The sequence below is a fragment of the Pectinophora gossypiella genome, chromosome 6 (genome assembly GCF_024362695.1).
Source record: "Pectinophora gossypiella chromosome 6, ilPecGoss1.1, whole genome shotgun sequence".
NCBI classification, from domain to species: domain Eukaryota; kingdom Metazoa; phylum Arthropoda; class Insecta; order Lepidoptera; family Gelechiidae; genus Pectinophora; species Pectinophora gossypiella.
Window position 1 is genome coordinate 10,436,617 of NC_065409.1, and position 19,365 is coordinate 10,455,981.

The window sequence follows — 19,365 nt, forward strand, 5'->3', positions numbered from 1 at the left end:
GCTCAGGTATTACAATGAAAATGAGGCCTACTTACTTAAAAAGCCTCCCTAAAGTTGCTCAATATTGCCAAGATTACGGAAGCAGGTTCGCGGTTTTTGCAACCAAATTGCGTAAATACGTAGCGTCAGATTGTTTATTTTATGTACTTTTCAGCTTCGTGAACTTCCAAGTTTTCCGCTGGTTTTTGAAGGATGAATAAAGGGAATTTACTTTTATAAACAGGCTGTGTACCTTCGTACCAAAATATTGGCCCATACCTCACCTCAATTAAATAGATTTTCGATTATGATATTCTAATGCGAATATTATAATCCAGTCATCTATATTGAAACAAATTCAGACTTATAGAACTAACTTACTGAGCCGTTCAAGATACAAATTGAAAAGCAATTTTCTATAAATAGGACCGTTATATTACAGCTCAATTTAGTTTTCAAGATTATTAAAGTCAATACTCAATAGAATAAAGTTGAGGAATATCTGAAGGCTCTCTTAGAGGTAGGAACCAACTCTGAACAAAATTCATTTGGAATTGAGTTTGATCATAAGATATTCTATCAATGTTACAATACCATATATGAACTGTGATGAACTATGTTGCCATACATTTCCAATACTTTACGAATCATATGCTTTGTCTACATAATAAAATTAAAATAATAGCGCAGTTTTCAGTACAAAATTGGCATCGAAACTATTCCACATTTCATTTTGGGAACAGTGGCAGGTAATGTTATTCGGTAACGACCGTGCCGTGGTTTTACAAATGGGATATATGGTGTGATTCGAACCATTGAACGTGTTGGCACCAAACAAACAAGGTGGGTAAGGTATTGGTTGGTGCCACCTGAACAAATTAGCGATGTTTGCGCCGCTGCACTCCAGTGCTTTTACCGGTGAGAGCTTGTGTGCTCAGACGCGATTTACTGAGAGAATACTTTTCTTGGAGAAGTGGAATTTGTGGTGGTCTTAGCTTGTTTTGTTCGCGGCTCCGACGGACATGTTGCTAAGTCTACTTTACGAATTAAGTACAGGCTTTTCCGGGATATCCACATAAAATAATGGTGCTGATTCCTGTACACACCATCTAATTTTATTTTAAGGTATACCTGTCGTTTTCTTATCCGCTGAAAAAGAAAGGGACGGGTAATCGACAGGCATAACATTTATGGATGTAGGGGCCAATGCCTCTACACGATGTATATAGTGGTTAAGTCAAAGTTCAAGTTGAGTGTAGTAGTTAAATGTTGAGTTTTCACGAGTTAGGAAAGTTAGAGTAAAAGTGTCCGTTCCCGTGAAAGGTGTTTATTGCACTGAATCATATTTATAGAAGTACATGTCTACGTCACGAGCCGCGCGTAAAACGCAAGGTAAGGAAAATACAAAACACGTACAAATGTGTATAAGTGGTAGCTTATACATGCTGCCGACTTAAGAAAGCAAAACAGAAAAGCAACTTAAATTATAAAACAAAATGTAAAACTTAAGAAAAGTTGACTTAAATGTAAGTATATCAATTACGTGTACTTTATTAACTAACGCGACATTATTGGTGAGTTCGCTTTATCCGAGGTAGTAGCGCTTGCGCCACTATCTTTTCGGCCCAGCTGTGATCTGCTCCAAAATGGTTTTGGCGCGGACTTCACGATAACTTCCTTGCAGTTAGTGCGCACGTCGTCCTTATGTTTACGCGCTGTATATCCAACGTTGCATTCGTCGTTATCCCCCTTTATGCGGTGAATGTATTTGCGTGTGATCTTGAATGACCCCCATATAGTTAATCCAACACAGATAACTCCTATAAAGCTGTAAATTGTGGAATAGTGGGTATCTGCGGTCTCCGCTATAAGATTAATACTTTCTTGCTGTTCCTTCACAAGATTTATCTTTTTATGCAGGGTCTCCAGCTGCTTTTCATGGGTTTCGATTGAAAGGGTGCGTCTGATGTTCTCTTGTATAAAATTGTTTACACCTGACTCTGGGATGTAAATCTCTTCATCTTTTATCTGCAGTTCACTGCGAAAGGTGTGGTGAGAGTAGATGATATGATGATCTCCCTGAAGCATGCAGCCAGCTGGTAATGTTAAGATGCCGTTGCTATGCAACTTTTGCGAAGTATCACCCGCCGGGCAGAAAATGCGCATAGCGCATTCTTCGCAGCACGCGATTCAATGGTCGTCTTGGGTTGGTTGCAAGGCGAACCGTCGCGTTGGAAACCTTTTGTAGCAAACAGGGTTGTGAAGGTAACTGAAAACATGCCACCCACCTGTTGGAAACATGTGAAATCTGAAGAAAATCCTGCGGATTGTGCCAGTCGCGGATTGAACGTGTCACAACTTTTGTCGCACCCACTATGGTGGGAGGGCCCTACATGGCTAAAAAACAAAACCTTTCCTATGCGCCAAACATTTCAAACCGTTGAAGAGGAAAGAAAACCAAAACAAATTTATGCGGTGGAAAAAACAACGTCATTAGTTGTGGAACTTCTAAAAAACCACAGCTCTATGGCACACGTAACCAGAGTAGTCGGCTGGGTGTTGCGATTTATAAACAATGCACGTCACACAAGCAACGCCACCCGATTATCGTACTTATCGACATGCGACATAGAGAACGCTCAAACAATCATTATCAGGGCAATACAAACAATGAACTTCACCGATGACATAACGCAATTACAAAAATACAATCAAGTGCGTTCAACTAGCCACATTTTAAAATTGAATCCATTTTTGGACAAAAACAACATTATGAGAGTGGGAGGCAGATTAGGACATTCAGGCTTGACCGAGTCACAGAAACATCCTGTTATCTTGCCCAACAACGACAAGTTAACGGAGTTACTTATTGACCAGGCTCACCGGAGAACTTTACATGGTGGTGCCAGACTAACTCTGTCTCATCTGCGCAACAGATATTGGATAATTGGCGGTATGAGGACTGTCAAGAAGTATCTTCTAAGATGCGTCAGATGCCATCGTTTTAAGCAGACTTCTGGTCAGCAGCTCATGGCAGACCTCCCTCGGCCGCGTGTCACACCATCAAGACCCTTCACCCACACTGGAGTGGATTTTACTGGTCATGTCGACGTGAAGGCTAACAAGGGCAGGGGCATAAAAACTTCAAAGGCCTATATAGCAGTGTTCATTTGTCTATGCACCAAGGCCATTCACTTAGAACTTGTCTCCGACCTGAGCTCAGCAGCATTCCTGAACGCCCTGAAACGATTCTGTGCCCGCAGAGGAACACCAAAACACTTATACAGTGATAATGGCACAAACTTTGTGGGTGCTGCCAGAACCTTGAACAAACAACGACAAGAGGCTTTGAATCTGTACATCGACGACGAAGTACTTACCAACATAGCTGAATGGGGTATAGAGTGGCATTTTAATGCACCCTCTTGGCCAACAGCGGGTGGTTTGTGGGAAGCTGCGGTCAAGAGCATGAAATACCACTTAAGACGTGTCCTTGGTGAGCAAAAACTCACTTTTGAGGAGTTTTCTACGCTCTTGACCCAAATCGAGTCCTGTCTTAACTCAAGACCCCTAGTAGCGCTGACAGAAGACGTCGAAGACATAGATTGTCTGACTCCAGCTCACTTCCTCGTTGGTGGGTCCATACTAGCACCACCATTGTCATGCGAAGGTGATAACTTGACTCCTAATAACAGGTGGCAATTAACGGCTAAGATGTTTAAGGACTTCTGGAAGAAGTGGTCGACAGACTACCTTCAAACGTTGCAATCTCGTAACAAGTGGAACTTTACATCTAAAAACATTGAAACTGGCGACGTTGTGTTGGTAAAGGAAGATAACATCCCACCAGCAAAATGGCTGCTTGGTAAAGTTACAGATACACATCCCGGGCCTGACGGACTAGTGCGCGTGGTCACCTTGAAAACCAAGACAAGTACTATGAAGAGACCAGTGACTAAACTCTCCCGATTGCCTATTGACAATGAGCAAACCACTAGTACCCAAACAGAACAATCTGAGCAACCAAAAGTTATCCTCAGACCAAGGAAAAACACAAATATATCTAGTTACTTTGGTGCATTATTTGTGTTAATCGTGATGTGCATAACTTCAGTGACACCACAGCCGCAGACAATTAACGTAACTAGCTTGAATTCGGCTAAGCTGGTTTACTTCGACAAAATAGCGGACATGAATGTTATCCAAGGAGAATGGAAAATGGTTGTCTACTATAACATGACATCATACTGGCAAAGTTTGGATAATATCAAAGACTATGTTCAACATCTTCAAATCCTTTGTCAAAAGGATAAATCATATGCCGCCTTCACAGCAATAGCAGCCCAGTTACAACACGAAGTGAACGAGTTGAAACATTATAACGATATACTTCAAACGGAACACGGAAGTCGAATGAAGAGAGGCTTGATAAACGGTGTCGGATATCTCGCCAACTCATTGTTTGGGGTGTTAGATGATCGGTTCGCTGAAAAGTACGACAAGGATATCAACCTACTGCAAAAGAACCAAAATCACTTGCTAACCTTATATAAACAACATACATCTATAATAGAAGGCGAGTACAATTTGCTAAAACGAAACGAAGAAGTGATGAACAACCAATTTGCCATAATCAATAAACATTTACAAGAAACGCAAAATCAAATTGCGGCAGACACTCAACGTACTATGTACATTACCGCAACATCACTGGCGGCGAACATGATACTATCCAACATTCGGAGAGTTCAACAATCCTTACTCGATCTGGTCACTGACGTCAAAAACGGACGTGCAGACACACATCTCCTGAAACCAGACGCTTTTGAAAGGCAATTAAACGTGATTTCAAGGAAGCTACCTAAGGGATTGACCTTGCCTTGCACAGACAACCGTGACTGCGTTCGAGAAATGTACAAAATATCTCGAGTTCACGAGAAGCTTACAAGGAACTTTTTGATATTTGAGGTTAAGATACCACTCCTATCTCATGAGCAGCAATACGAGCTCACGAAGATTATACCCATCAGAGCAATAAAAAATGGGAACATGACATCGATCATCCCTACATCGGAATATATGGCTATAAATCTTCGAAAATCTTTCCTAATGCCTATGAGTTCGGAAGATCTGACAACTTGTTTGCATTTGAACGACCGACTATTACTTTGTAATTTGAACCTACCAATCTACAATTTAAAAACAATTACCACTATCTGCGAAGCTAATATTATAAACAATAGAGAGGCGGTCAACTGTCACTCTGAAGTATCAGATTGCAGAGACGAGTGGGTGCAATTACATAGTCGGGAGTCCTGGCTGTTCGCGTGCTGCGAAGAATGCGCTATGCGCATTTTCTGCCCGGCGGGTGATACTTCGCAAAAGTTGCATAGCAACGGCATCTTAACATTACCAGCTGGCTGCATGCTTCACGTTGCGGTGTGATTCAGAGTAGATTCACACCCTATTCTACTTCCCTGAGTAGAAACGGACTCCCCTTTAGTAAGCTAATTAGTTGTGTTTGGGCTTCTTTTGCTTCGTCAATGGTGTTACTTCCGCCTAGCAAGTCGTCCACATTTATCTGATGTTCCAGAATTTCCGTGGCGAGAGGATGTTGAGAGCCGAGCCATTTTCTGCCCGGCGGGTGATACTTCGCAAAAGTTGCATAGCAACGGCATCTTAACATTACCAGCTGGCTGCATGCTTCAGGGAGATCATCATATCATCTTCGCTTTCACGGTGACCGGCGCGAGCCAACCAAGGGGATCGTATAACCTTGATATGTCGGATAGTAATGTTCGCTTGGTTGTGACGTCACGATCGCTGTTAGGTGCAGTGTGGTTGAACGTAAAATGATCCGTGCGCGGATTCCATTGGTCCTTATATTCCTTGTTTGGTTGGTTAACTTTTGTTGAAACAAACGTAGGCTGCCTTTTCTTATTGATTGGCTCCAACGCAGTAAACTTCCTTTGTAGAAACGTAATAAATTCGTCAAAGGACGGAAGTTCCTTAGGCTCTTTCCTGGTTTCCATGTACGACGCGTAGGTATCGGCGTCAAGTTTTCCCGTTAAAATGTGAACCAGGATAGGATCCCAGGTGGTTGTCTCGATCCCAAGATTGTGAATGGCATGAATGGTTTCTAGACTCACATCATGCAAGCGTTTTAACTCGAATGAGTTGGCATGTTGTACGGTCGGCTGGTTCATGAATGTTTCAATTTGTTTTGTGAAAAGCAGTTGTTTATTGTTGTACCTGTGGTTAAGGATATCCCAACAGGTATCATAGTTCTCAGCCGATACCGTTAAGTGTTGAACGATGCGCTCTGCTTCACCCTTGAGCTTCCCCTTGAGGTGTTGCATTTTTTGGGCCTTTGTTAAGGATATATTGTTGTGTATAGCCTCGCTATACAAATCCATAAATGTTGGCCACTGTGTATAGTTTCCTGTAAATGTTGGGATGTCAATAGGAGGCACTGCACTTGGCTTGTGTGATGAAGCGTTCAATTTTAAATGCAGCTCCTTCTTAGTGGATTCGAAAATGGCTTCATGTTTTGTATAGTCTTGTTCGTAATCCACGTTAGCCCCAATTAGTTCCCTGTCTATCTGCCAGTGGTTATCATCAATGACCTTCCAGCGAGATTGCAGCATCTGAAGTTTATCTTCGATTTCCCACTTCTCGATTGGCTCGCATAACTTAATGTTGCGTAGCAAACGAGTGAAAGCTCGGAAGTTGGTGGTCTGCGCGCTGATTAGTTCATCAGATCTTGATAACCCTCCGTTATCTTGAGACGTACCTGCTTCGTTACCCGGTGGGTTCTCAATGACCTTGAGTAGTTTGGCCTTTATCAACTCATATTTAGTTTTCAGCAACTGATGAGCATCCGCGGTGAAATACTCATTGGGTTGGTCCTGAATAGTAATGAGGAGTTGATGGTTATTTTCAAACTCTGTCCACAAGGTTTCAAGTTCCTTCAGGCGCTTCTCACCATACTCCTTAGTTTTGCGGCGTGTAGAATCCTTGGAAAAATTTATTCTTATTTTTTCAATCGCCTCAGCGATGAGTTGTTGACGTTGTAATAAGTCCTTCATGATGGCTAAAGTAGGTTGTTATATGGTTGAAGAAGTGTCGGACGATGAACGTGACAGAAATTTCACTACGACATATGCGCCTTCTCAATCAGACCGGTGAGACCCGCTGGTGGGAGGCCGATCCAACCGATTCGCAGTCGTTGGCAAAATTACCAAAACACGTGGTCACACTTCACTTTACTGATATAAATCCGGCTCGAAGAAGATGTAGGGGCCAATGCCTCTACACGATGTATATAGTGGTTAAGTCAAAGTTCAAGTTGAGTGTAGTAGTTAAATGTTGAGTTTTCACGAGTTAGGAAAGTTAGAGTAAAAGTGTCCGTTCCCGTGAAAGGTGTTTATTGCACTGAATCATATTTATAGAAGTACATGTCTACGTCACGAGCCGCGCGTAAAACGCAAGGTAAGGAAAATACAAAACACGTACAAATGTGTATAAGTGGTAGCTTATACAATGGAATACACGCCTATTTTAGGCAGTAAAAAGCCCTTCCAAATTTTTATATTGGCCAATAACCCGACAGAATTATGTTTGACAGCACACGTCAAACGGGTTGCATATGAGCGAGATGTTTATTTTATTCGCCCGGGTTATTCATTTGCTTTAAAATTAACAGTTGTAAATCGTCTGTCGCTTATGCTTTCGGCTATCGCTATGTTTTCGGCGGATAAGAAAATGACAGGTATAACTTAAAATAAAATTAGGATGTGTCTGCAGGAATCGGTGCCAATGGCAAAAAAAATCCTGTATTCAGCGCAGTTATCAGGGTATTTCAGCTGCTTGAAGTCAATAACCGGGCCCCTAAATATAATTATTTCTTATATCTTCCAGCGTAATCTCTAAGCGATAAGTCAACGTTTCACTCACTGACCATGACCAAACTTGTCAAACATTCCTCGCTTTAACTTTTGGCTACGAGCTAGCTATCCTATTAATTCTGGCTCGAAATAGTGACAAACACAAAACAAAAGACAATCCCACTGCCACGTACGTCATTCATTGTTCGTCACAAACAACTGGCCGTGAAAAATGACGCTGTAAAGGTGCTTCGTCACTAGTGCTTATTCACTTTTGTAAACATTTTTCAAGATTACTTTATTTTGAAACAAAACTCATCATATAATTTTTATCCCCGCTCATGTTGATAAAGAAGCCAATGACTCTTTAGAACATACACATACCTATTTCCCACCGGAGTAAGCAGAGACTATGGAATTCCGTTTGCTTCGATCCTGACATACTTCTCTTGCTTCTTCAACATTCATCAATCGTTTCACACACGCACGCCGGTTCAGAGTAGCTCGTACTGAACCTTTTCTAAGGACATCTCCAATTTGGTCAATGTATCAAATATTCTAGGTCTTCCTCTGCTGAATCTGTTAAATCTGTTTTTAACAGTTACGATACTTCATCAGATCAACGCTTTTGATGCATTTTCCACAAAACAAAACAGTTTATACCCGGTTTATAGGCGGTGTGCAAGGACCTTAAGACGACCCGTTTCTATTAGGTATCTTACCTGCTACAAAGTACGTATTTACTAAATAAAGCCTCGGAATGGAAGTGATTTGTCTCAGTCTGCGCCTTCGTCATATCTCGAGGCATGAGGAAAACTCTATTTGTTTTGTGGGCCCGAGTATGCGCCTCTCTTATGCCGGCTTAAGGGCACAACAGGGTAAATAAGTTATGTTATTGAATCACTAACCAAGATCCCACCAGAATCATCAATCGTAAAAAGTTAGCTAAGTTCTTTTTGGACATTTATGAATAAGAATATTGATGGAATGTAACACATCGGACATCTAGTATAAAAGCACGACACCAGAAAATCTTAAGAAAATTTCTTATTTTTTATGTTCATTTTTCTAGGCACTCATATTAACCCCCATTATCCCGTTTTTCACAGGGTCCGCTTACCTAACCTGAAGATTTGACAGGTCCGATTTTTTACAGAAGCGACTGCCTGCCTGACCTTTCAACCCGCGAAGGGAAAACCAGCCCAATACGGGAATGTGGGTTTCCTCACTATGTTTTCCTTCACTTATGATCATTTATGATCCAAACATGAATTCGAAGTCAAATTCGACATTCATTGTTTTAGGCCTGTGCTGGATTCGAACCTGCGACCTTGAAGTGAGAGGCAAGCATTCTACTAACTGGGCTACCATGGCTAGGAGTAATTATCATGAAAACCTAAAAATTGAAATTATTGTCAAGATTTGAACTATTTTTACGACTTGCACGGATATTATCGTTGAGAACTTGGTCTACTCTCAACCCTACGCTTAGATTCTGTATAGCAAATTGGATGCCCGATCTATCATCATGGGGTAGATAACAATTTTTTCAACGACGCTATTTATATGTATTGGATTGAGGATAAACAGGGAAGTTTAGCAAGAATTACCTTCCGCAACATTACTCAATAATATTGATAGGAAATTAGGATGATTTTGTTTAATGTTGACTTCGTGAGATTAGTTAATGTTTTATGTTGTTTTATAAACTTAAGGAACTATACAGGTTCGTTCTTTTTTGTATTTTATTTTTGCTAAATAAATTACCTACTTGCCTGTTACCTACTACTCTGAGGATCTGCCTACTTGTCAACATGCACATGTATAGTCATGAGCAATATCATGTACCCACTTTAGAACCCTGTCGCACTATCATATTTGACATTTAATGAGACTTACGGTTTAATTTGGCAAAAAAGTTAATGTAACATGGTTTCAAAGTGTATACATATCAGTACTCGTGACCGTACGATTAGCTGCAATAATTAGTCTAATCAGTTTCTTGCAAAGTAATAAATTAACTGGTTGCACTTAAGACCTCCTGGTTACGTGTTGTTTCTGTAATAGACCAAAAACACCCACAAAACATACATTTTATAATTATGACAACTAATGGTTCATAATTTCCACCACTGTTTACAAATAATTCACAGGGCTTAATGACTGAACTTTTGCTTTCTGATTGTACCTAGTTCATGTGACAACACGAAACACATTTAAATAACTTACTTTAATTCTCATTTCTGTTCTGGTGTAAGTATCGACAGTTCATCATCAAACGAAGCGAATGAAGTATACCCCTCGACCGAGCCATTTTACTGCGGTTTGCGGTTAGCAGCCACAGCGCCCACAGCCGAGCACATAGATTAATCCAAGAAACTTTTCTGTACGTAGGTACTACATGCAAAATACTTTTGCGTTCTCAACTTTCCTGTTTAAGTACTAAAACAAAAACGTGATAAGTAATACGTGTACCTAAATAAATTTAAATCAGTCCTGTATAAATGGCTGCTAGATCGACTATTTTACTCTGTCAAAGAATTTCTTGACACCTGATTGTGACTTCAAGATAATATTTAAGTGTTAGAATAGTTGTGATAATATTTAATTCAACATATTAGTTAAAGTTACATAATTATAATTAAGTATGTAATACATAATTTATAATTGACATTTTGCATGTTACGATGAGTGACTGAAAATGCTGTAAGTACCTAAAAATACGTTAACACCTGTATGACTACCATTTACTTCGCAAATAATTATCATTTATTTGTCATTTACCTAACTACTAAACTACAATGAGGGACTTCTCAGGCTACGTTGGTCAAAAACAATTTAGATTGCGCTGTACAGATTTTCCTTCGCTAAATAATTTAACTTTCTAATTTCATGGATAACAGACATATATACAGGGTGTTAGTGACATCGTAACGAAAACTTTGAGGGGTGATTGAGGCCATGATTCTGAGATGATATCAAGTGGAATTTTCCGTCGCAAAAGTATGGAATTGAAAATAATAAAAAAACCACAAAAATTTTCAGGAATATTCAGACTGAAAATTCCACTTGATATCAACTCAGAATCATAGTCTGAACCATCCCCCTCAGTATTCGTTATGGTGTCACTAACACCCATACCTACTTGTATGGCTACCCTATGTACTTGTGTGGGGTGTAAGTGACATCGTAACGAATACTGAGGGGGATGATTCAGCTGATTATTCCGAGGTAATATCAAGTGGAATTTTTCATCGCAAAATTATAGAATTGAAAATAATTTAAAAAAAAAAACTAAAAAAAATCATGAATTTTGCGACGAAAAATTCCACTTGATATTAACTCAGAATCATGGTCTGAATCATCCCCCTGAGTATTCGTTACGATGTCACTAACACCCTGTTTATGCATCTTTTATCTTTGTTTTTGGGTATAAATGATGACCCTTTTTATTACACTCAGGCACAATTACATCTTCCATCCATTATTATTCTGATCAAAATAAAGAGCAGCAATATAGGTAGCAACATAATTCTATACATAATTTGATCCAAATATCAACCAACAATTATTTTTATATATGCTTCTGCTTTTATATTGTATTTTAAAATAATTATGTACCTGAGTAATGAGAAAATAGGTAATTATCACGTTAAAGCTGTAGAACGCCATCTACTTATATTGGTTTCAGTGAACATAGCATGGAAAGTCCCTTATTGTGGACTGACCTCACGCGTGGTGTAAAAGTGGAGCTGTAAAAACATTAAGTCGTTAACTTCCAGAAGCAAGTGTTGCCGACATTAAACTTATTTAGGTTTATAAATTGTATGAAACATAAAACTGACCCGAAAGAAAACGTTTAAGTACTTTTCTTTTGTTGAATGTATGTTGGAGCTGTTTACAATAGCAACAAACGTGAAGTTAAATGAAGGACGTAATATACGATCCCGATGACCCGATTACTCTAGCCATAGAGGCGGCCGATCAGCTCGCGACACCAAATACTTCAGGACCCCGATACCGACCCCGCCAGCGTGGTCGACGATTTCCCTCAATCAGCGCTTATCGCTATCGACCCACTCGGGTCGATTAATTCTTTCAAATATTTTTCCTCTCAGACGACGCCCTGAGGCGAGGTTCGCGCCCAACTGGGCACCTTCAGGCCTGTTATCTTAAACGTTGTACCGGGTGAGAGCCTTCAGCGCTCCCCATTTGTCCGGCCAAGTAGTTAATGCCATCTGCGGCAAATCTACAATAAGTACCGTTAAAAAAATTGATTGAAGTAAAAAAAATTGAAACTAACCTACCTGTAGGTACATACTACCGCAAGTATGTAGTACAAATTAAATACGTGAGGAGGGATAAAAATGATAATTTTGGTATAAAATATAAGTAACATTTGTCGGAACCATTTTTAGAACTACTGGAAGAAATTATTATAAACAAAATTAAAAACAGGGGAAGTTTAGCAAGAATTACCTTCCGCAACATTAACTCAATAATATTAATCGGAAATTAGGATGATTTTGTTTAATGGTGACTTCGTGAGATTTTGTTTTCTGGCAAGAAATCATATTTTTTTTCCTATGTTGGTTATTAGACGCCTCGCTTATGTGTAGCTGAAAAAATGAAATAATCAAATCAAAAACACGAAAAAAAAATAGGTACGTACAATCTTAAGTTCCTTCTTGATCTCCCGGTTGATGTCGATGTGATGTCGCCTGACTCTCTTCACCGCCAGCAGCCTACCCCGGTAGAAAGCCACCTCCGTGAAGATGGCCGAGTAGCGGAAGTCCAGGTCTGGGTTCGAGCTCAGGGACACTTGACTAGACCTTACGCCACCTGTCACAGATGTTTTAAAATCTTAAGACTTTCTTTCTGGCGTAGCGACTTTAAAAGTTAATCCAAACATAAGCAGGTGATTTGATTGTTTAGGTAAAACTTGTGCAACAGGTAACAATTTTAACCCACAATGAAATTCATTGAAAGAAGTCACATTAGAATGTGCATATTTAAAAAGGCGCTTTATGTGGTATCGCGATATCGCGATGGATAAGAGCGTTATACACACGCGTTCTCACACGCATTTCATACATTTATTATATATTTGCGTTTCTTTTATTTGTATTAAGTATATTTTATATTATTTTAACCATTTAAAATTATGTATTTATTTTTCCAATGTGTGGGTAGCCTTTTTACCTGAATAAATAAATAATTATTAAGATAGATGCGTAACGCGCTCCGAGTCCCCATAAACAAGGCATAAACAAATTTTAAGATTTTTTTAAAGTTTTTAAAGTATTATTTATTATGTATACAACTTTCTTGTTAAGGAAAGTTAGTTAATTGCAATTTTAGAGCTAGCTGCTATATGAAATGAAATGAAAATTTATTGTCATAAATGTGGTAAGTATATCGATGAAAGTGAAGCTTCTAGCGCTCAGCACATTTAGTCATGTTGTGACATACAATAATAACTACTTACATAAAGTAAGTATTGAAAAATATTACAAAAATACTTATCTAAATTTTAAAAATACGTTACCTGTGCTGCCGCCTGCTCCACCTTTCTCGGAGTTAGTCGTGGTGTTAGACGAGGGATTGACGTTCACCACCGCGCTGCTATCTTGCTGGAAAAAATCAGCTCTGATCAACTTGCTAACATGTTCACCATCTTCTAATGGCGACATAAGGGCGATGACGTAGCTTATTCGATAGGACAGGTGTCTATTTAATTCGTGCGGGTTACCTATACAGGGTGTTAGTGATATCGTACCGAATACTGAGGGGAATGATTGAGACCTTGATTCTGAGTTAATATCAAGTGCAATTTTCCGTCGCAAAATTCATGTTATTTAAATTATTTTCAATTCTATACTTTTGCGATGGAAAATTCCACATTAACTAAGAACCATGAGCCGAACCATCCCCCTCAGTATTCGTTACCATGTCACTAACACCACGTACGGTCACGAGTACTAATATGTATTCATTTTGATACCATGTCACATTAACTTTTTTGACAAATTAAACCGTAAGTCTCATTAAATGTCAAATATGATAGTGCGACAGGGTTCTAAAATGGGTACATGATATTGTTTATGACTGTACAAGTAAGTATTTACAAAAGCCATTCGGGTATGTATGGGTGTCAGTGACATCGTAACGAAAACGTTGGGGGATGATTCAGACCATGACCCTGAGTTATTTCGGTCGGGTATATGTTTTAATTTAACCCGTTCGAATTAACTAGATGTTTAGGTGGTACCCATTATCTTAGATGCTATTGTTTAGTTAATTCGCATATCAGCACTGATTGTAGACATAATAATATGTAGATTATGTAGTAACGGTAGCCACTTCGCCAGTACCGATGCTTATATTTTTTACCCCACTACACAAGCACCCATGCAACAACATACAAAGTTAGGTTTACCTACTCAGTTTGTTGCGCTGGTCTTCCTCGGGTAGGTGCAGGTCTCGGAAGTCGATCTTCCAGAGCAGCGAGTCCAGCTCCTGCTCGTAACGCCACCCGCGGTACAGAGCTAGTGCGGCCAGTACTAACAGGGCTAGAGTACCGCCGCATGCGCCGAGTGCCCACGCGCCCACGTGACCTTCCAAATTCAAATTCAAAAATATATTTATTTAGTTGGTAAGTAGGTTTATTTCTATTTTTACACTTTGAATCGTTAATTCTTACTTAACGAATGTCTCATCCGTCTAAAACTACTGCAGTTTCTCACAACCTGTATAGCCGAGGAAAAGTAGCTGCAACTAAAACCTCGTCACAGAGCCCTAGACGTTCTTAAAAAAAAACTTAACTTGAATAAGTTAGTAAATGTAGCTTCGGCCTTACAACTATGTGTATAATTATGTTGCCACCTATTGCTTCTCTTTATTTTGAACAGAATAATAATGGGTGGAAGATGTAATTGAGCCTGGGTAATAAAAAGGGTCATCATTTATATCTAAAAACATAAAAATGCATAATATCTGTCATTCATTAAATTAGTTAGTTACAGGGGATGTAAGGGGCTCCAAACGACACCTTTCGGAGCCCAAGCCAACCTCGCCTGCACGCGGTACATCCTGCTATTCAACGAAAGAGGCTCTGGCGACCCACCAACACGCACTGGACCAGCGCGGTGGGCTTATGGTCCAAACCCCCCCCAATATGACCTCAACACATAAAAAACGGCCCCCAGTCCCCGGCAGCCCCGTTGTCCGTGGCTACGGTAGCGGCTACGGTAACGGCGGGGCAGGGGGTGCGAAGAATCTCCGGGCTGGATTCGGCTACCACCAACGACGACTGTACCTGGCAACATACAACACGTGCACACTGAGGACCGACGAGAAGCTTACCGAGTTGGAAGAATCTATCAGCAGGTTACACTGGGATGTCATCGGGTTGTCTGAAGTCCGAAGAAAGGGCGAGGACACGATAACTCTGGGCTCCGGTAACTTGCTGTACTTCCGGGAGGGCGAACAACTGTCCATGGGTGGTGTCGGGTTTATCGTCCACAAGTCCCTAGTCAACAACGTGTTGACCATCGGTAGTGTTTCGAGCAGGGTAGCGTACCTGGTACTCAGAATATCATCGCGATATTCGCTGACTGTCATCCAGGTATACGCTCCGACCTCGGGACACCATGATGACGAAGTGGAGACTATGTATGAGGAGATTTCTAAAGCCATGCATAGCCATAAAAACCACTACACGATTGTGATGGGGGACTTTAATGCACAGTTGGGGAAACGTTGCGGTAACGAGCTGAGAGTGGGGCAATTTGGATTTGGGGTCCGGAACACCAGAGGCGGGATGCTTGCGGACTTTATGGAGAAGGAGAACCTCTATATGATGAACTCCTTCTTCAGGAAGCCCGCGACCCGCAAATGGACCTGGATAAGTCCCAATGGCAGGTATAAAAATGAGATCGATTTTATCATGTCGACGAAAAAGCACATATTCAATGATGTCTCTGTGATCAATGCCGTTAAGACGGGAAGCGATCACCGCATGGTAAGAGGCACATTGAATATCAATATCAAGCTAGAAAGATCGCGACTGATAAAATCCACGCTCCGACCGGCGCCAGCCCAGATCCAAAACCCCGAGCGCTTTCAGCTCGAGCTTCAAAACCGCTTCGAGTACCTTGAGAACTGCGCAGACGTGGACGATATAAACGACCTGATGGTGGATGCTGTCCGTACGGTAGGTTCTAAACACTTTAGAACCCGCCGTACCAAAACGCAGAAACTCTCCGCACACACACTCGAACTCATGGATAAGAGACACGAAATGAGGCTGCAGGACTCAGCGGATGTCGTACGTTATAGACAACTTAATAGACAGATCTCGAAGTCTTTGACGAGCGACCTTCGCCAATTTAATACTAAACGTATTAAAGAGGCTATAGAGCGGAACAAGGGCTCCAAGGTGTTCGCAAAAGATCTGTCTATTGGGCAAAGTCAACTAGCGAGACTGAAAACTGAGGACGGCAGAATCATTTCGTCGACTCCCGAAATCCTGAGAGAGATTGAGAGTTTCTATAGACAGCTATATTCCACGAAAACATCAGGCGAAAGCATGGCTCGAGACCCTCGAGCCAAGCTTACCCGACACTACACTGAAGATATCCCGGACGTCAGCCTGTACGAGATTAGGATGGCCCTCAAACAACTCAAAAACAACAAAGCGGCAGGAGATGACGGAATCACAGCAGAACTTCTGAGAGCGGGCGGAACGCCAATACTTAAAGTCCTCCAGAGGCTCTTCAATTCCGTCATATTTCAGGGCAAAACGCCGAGGGCATGGAGCGGAGGCGAGGTGATCTTGTTCTTCAAGAAAGGGGATAAAGCCCTACTGAAGAACTACAGACCTATCTCGCTTCTGAGCCATGTCTACAAGTTGTTTTCGAGGGTCATTACGAATCGTCTCGCTTGCAGGTTTGACGACTTCCAGCCTCCCGAACAAGCCGGTTTCCGAAAAGGCTTTAGCACCATAGACCACATCCATACGCTGCGGCAGGTTATACAGAAGACCGAAGAGTATAATTTGCCACTTTGCTTGGCGTTTGTGGACTATGAGAAAGCCTTTGATTCGATCGAGACCTGGGCTGTGTTGCAGTCTCTTCAGAGGTGCCAAGTGGACCATAGGTACATCGAAGTGCTAAGGGACCTCTACCAAAATGCCACTATGTCAGTTCGAGTACAGAACCAGAGCTCTAATCCGATCCAACTGCAGCGAGGAGTGAGACAGGGAGATGTCATCTCTCCGAAACTGTTCACTGCTGCATTGGAGGATATTTTTAAGCTTCTGGACTGGAAAGGATTTGGCATCAACATCAACGGCGAGTACCTGACGCACCTTCGATTTGCCGATGATATAGTCCTAATGGCTGAGACCCTGGAAGACCTGAACACCATGCTCGAGCATCTCAGTAACGCATCCCAACGAGTGGGTCTTAGCATGAACATGGCAAAGACAAAAATTATGTCCAACGACCATGTCGCACCCACTCCAGTTCAGGTTGGGAACGTTACACTCGAAGTTGTAGACCAGTACATTTACCTAGGACAAATAATCCAGTTAGGTAAGTCCAACTTCGAGAAAGAGATCTCTCGTCGGATCCAACTCGGATGGGCAGCGTTCGGGAAGCTGCGGAATATCTTCTCGTCCAGAATACCTCAGTGTCTCAAGACGAAAGTCTTTGACCAGTGCGTGTTGCCAGTGATGACCTACGGCAGTGAGACGTGGCCGCTTACTATGGGTCTCGTGAGGAGGCTCGGTGTCGCTCAGCGGGCAATGGAGAGAGCTATGCTCGGTATTTCCCTGCTGGATCGAATCAGAAATGAGGAGATCCGCAGGAGAACTAAAGTCACCGACATAGCTCGGAGAATTGCAAAGCTGAAGTGGCAGTGGGCAGGACACATAGCGAGGAGAACCGATGGCCGATGGGGCGGAAAGGTTCTGGAGTGGCGACCACGTGTCGGACGACGCTCAGTGGGTAGGCCCGCTACAAGGTGGACCGACGATCTGGTGAAGGTCGCGGGAAGCCGCTGGATGCGGGCAGCGCAGGACCGATCGTCGTGGAGATCCTTGGGGGAGGCCTATGCCCAGCAGTGGGCGTCATACGGCTGATGATGATGATGATGATTAAATTAGAATCACATTAGGATACTTAAGTAACAAACTTAGAAAGAAAATGTTGAATGCTATCAAAAGCTATTCTGCGCCAGCAAGCAATGCAATTTCTTTAGAAAAATACAAATTCCTAACGTCTATATCTTCCGCCGTCACCGCACTGAAACGAACTCTGAACCTACGTTAAGCCTTTAGCAAATAGAATTCCTTCAACGGAGTGCGAGCACAAAGCTCATAATACACTCTTTTGAAGCAGCCAACGGTTTTAATATACGTCTCGATCCAATTTGTAGCTAGATCCGCGGATTCTCGAGATGACGGAAAGTGGGTACGGGACGAGTCCAACCATTAAATTGGAAAAGCCGGGACAAAGCCCTGTCCGGGAAATCCTTACAAACGTTTACAAGAACAACACCCCCGTTATCGTCCGCTACAAGCGAATAAATTAAATCACGTCCTGCTTTTTATTGCGAGCGTAAACTCACTTTATTGTCTTCAGCACGTATTCTCAGACACTAAGTAGTAAACAAACTTGTATAGAATTAAATTAGTATAAGCTGGTATAAAGCCAAGGAGGTCGTTACTGATTTTATATCTTCAGACCAGACACGGGAGAGTTCATAGATAAGCAAAGCAATGCAGAATGCTAGAAGGATACGTGGACCGAATGAAACAATGGAATTAATTCAACCGCAAACTTGGATTTGGTCTTCTGGAAGTGATTTAGTCTTGCTAAAAGATTTAAGTAAGTAAGTAACTTTCGTTCGGGACAGCTAGTAACCAAAGGGTTTTCTAATTACTGTATTCTGTGTCTTGTACCTTTTAAAGACACGACTCTATTTCCTGGCAATGCATCTTATTAAATTCAATAACTATACAAAACTAACTAACGTAAGTATAAGTTGCTTCATGTCGATCGGTAAGTTGTTACATTAAGTGTAATTTTATGTAGGTATGCCCTCATCACTCCATCGCGTAAAGCTGCCAAGAGTTCAAGAAAATCCGAGTATTTTTTTACGACGATATCACTTTTATGCTGTCAAACTTAAGTAACTAAAGTGTTTTTCGTGTTCGGGGTGTGTGCGGGGCATTAAATGGCGGGTTCACAGCAGGAGTCGTGTGGGCGATGGCTTGCACCGCTTCTCGGTTTACGACCTCTCTCAAGCCTTGCACTTAATGCCGGGGGCCAGCTAAGCTAGAATTAGTTTTTTACACGACCAACCCGAAGTAACGAGTCTACGAAGTAACAATGCCGCGACGCCGGCCATAATGGACTATACATGCGTTACACATTAGGGCTGAGTGAAGATACGTATACCTATAGTTTTTTCAGTATTGTGGTAAAAAGGAATT

General features: G+C 41.5%; 1 protein-coding gene across 3 annotated transcripts in view; it reads right to left on the bottom strand.

The window, feature by feature from the left end:
- LOC126367519 (guanylate cyclase 32E) overlaps positions 1-19,365 on the bottom strand; it is a 70,242-nt gene that overhangs the window by 11,050 nt on the left and 39,827 nt on the right. For 2 of the 3 annotated variants that reach the window (XM_050011068.1, XM_050011066.1), the window contains exons 12-14: positions 14,309-14,482; positions 13,414-13,494; positions 12,538-12,707 (exon numbers count right to left, since the gene is read on the bottom strand). In XM_050011068.1, the coding sequence (XP_049867025.1) occupies positions 12,538-12,707; positions 13,414-13,494; positions 14,309-14,482 (425 nt within the window). Of the gene's footprint in view, positions 1-12,537; positions 12,708-13,413; positions 13,495-14,304; positions 14,483-19,365 lie in introns of all 3 variants that reach the window. The other variant, XM_050011067.1, reaches the window with a different exon arrangement.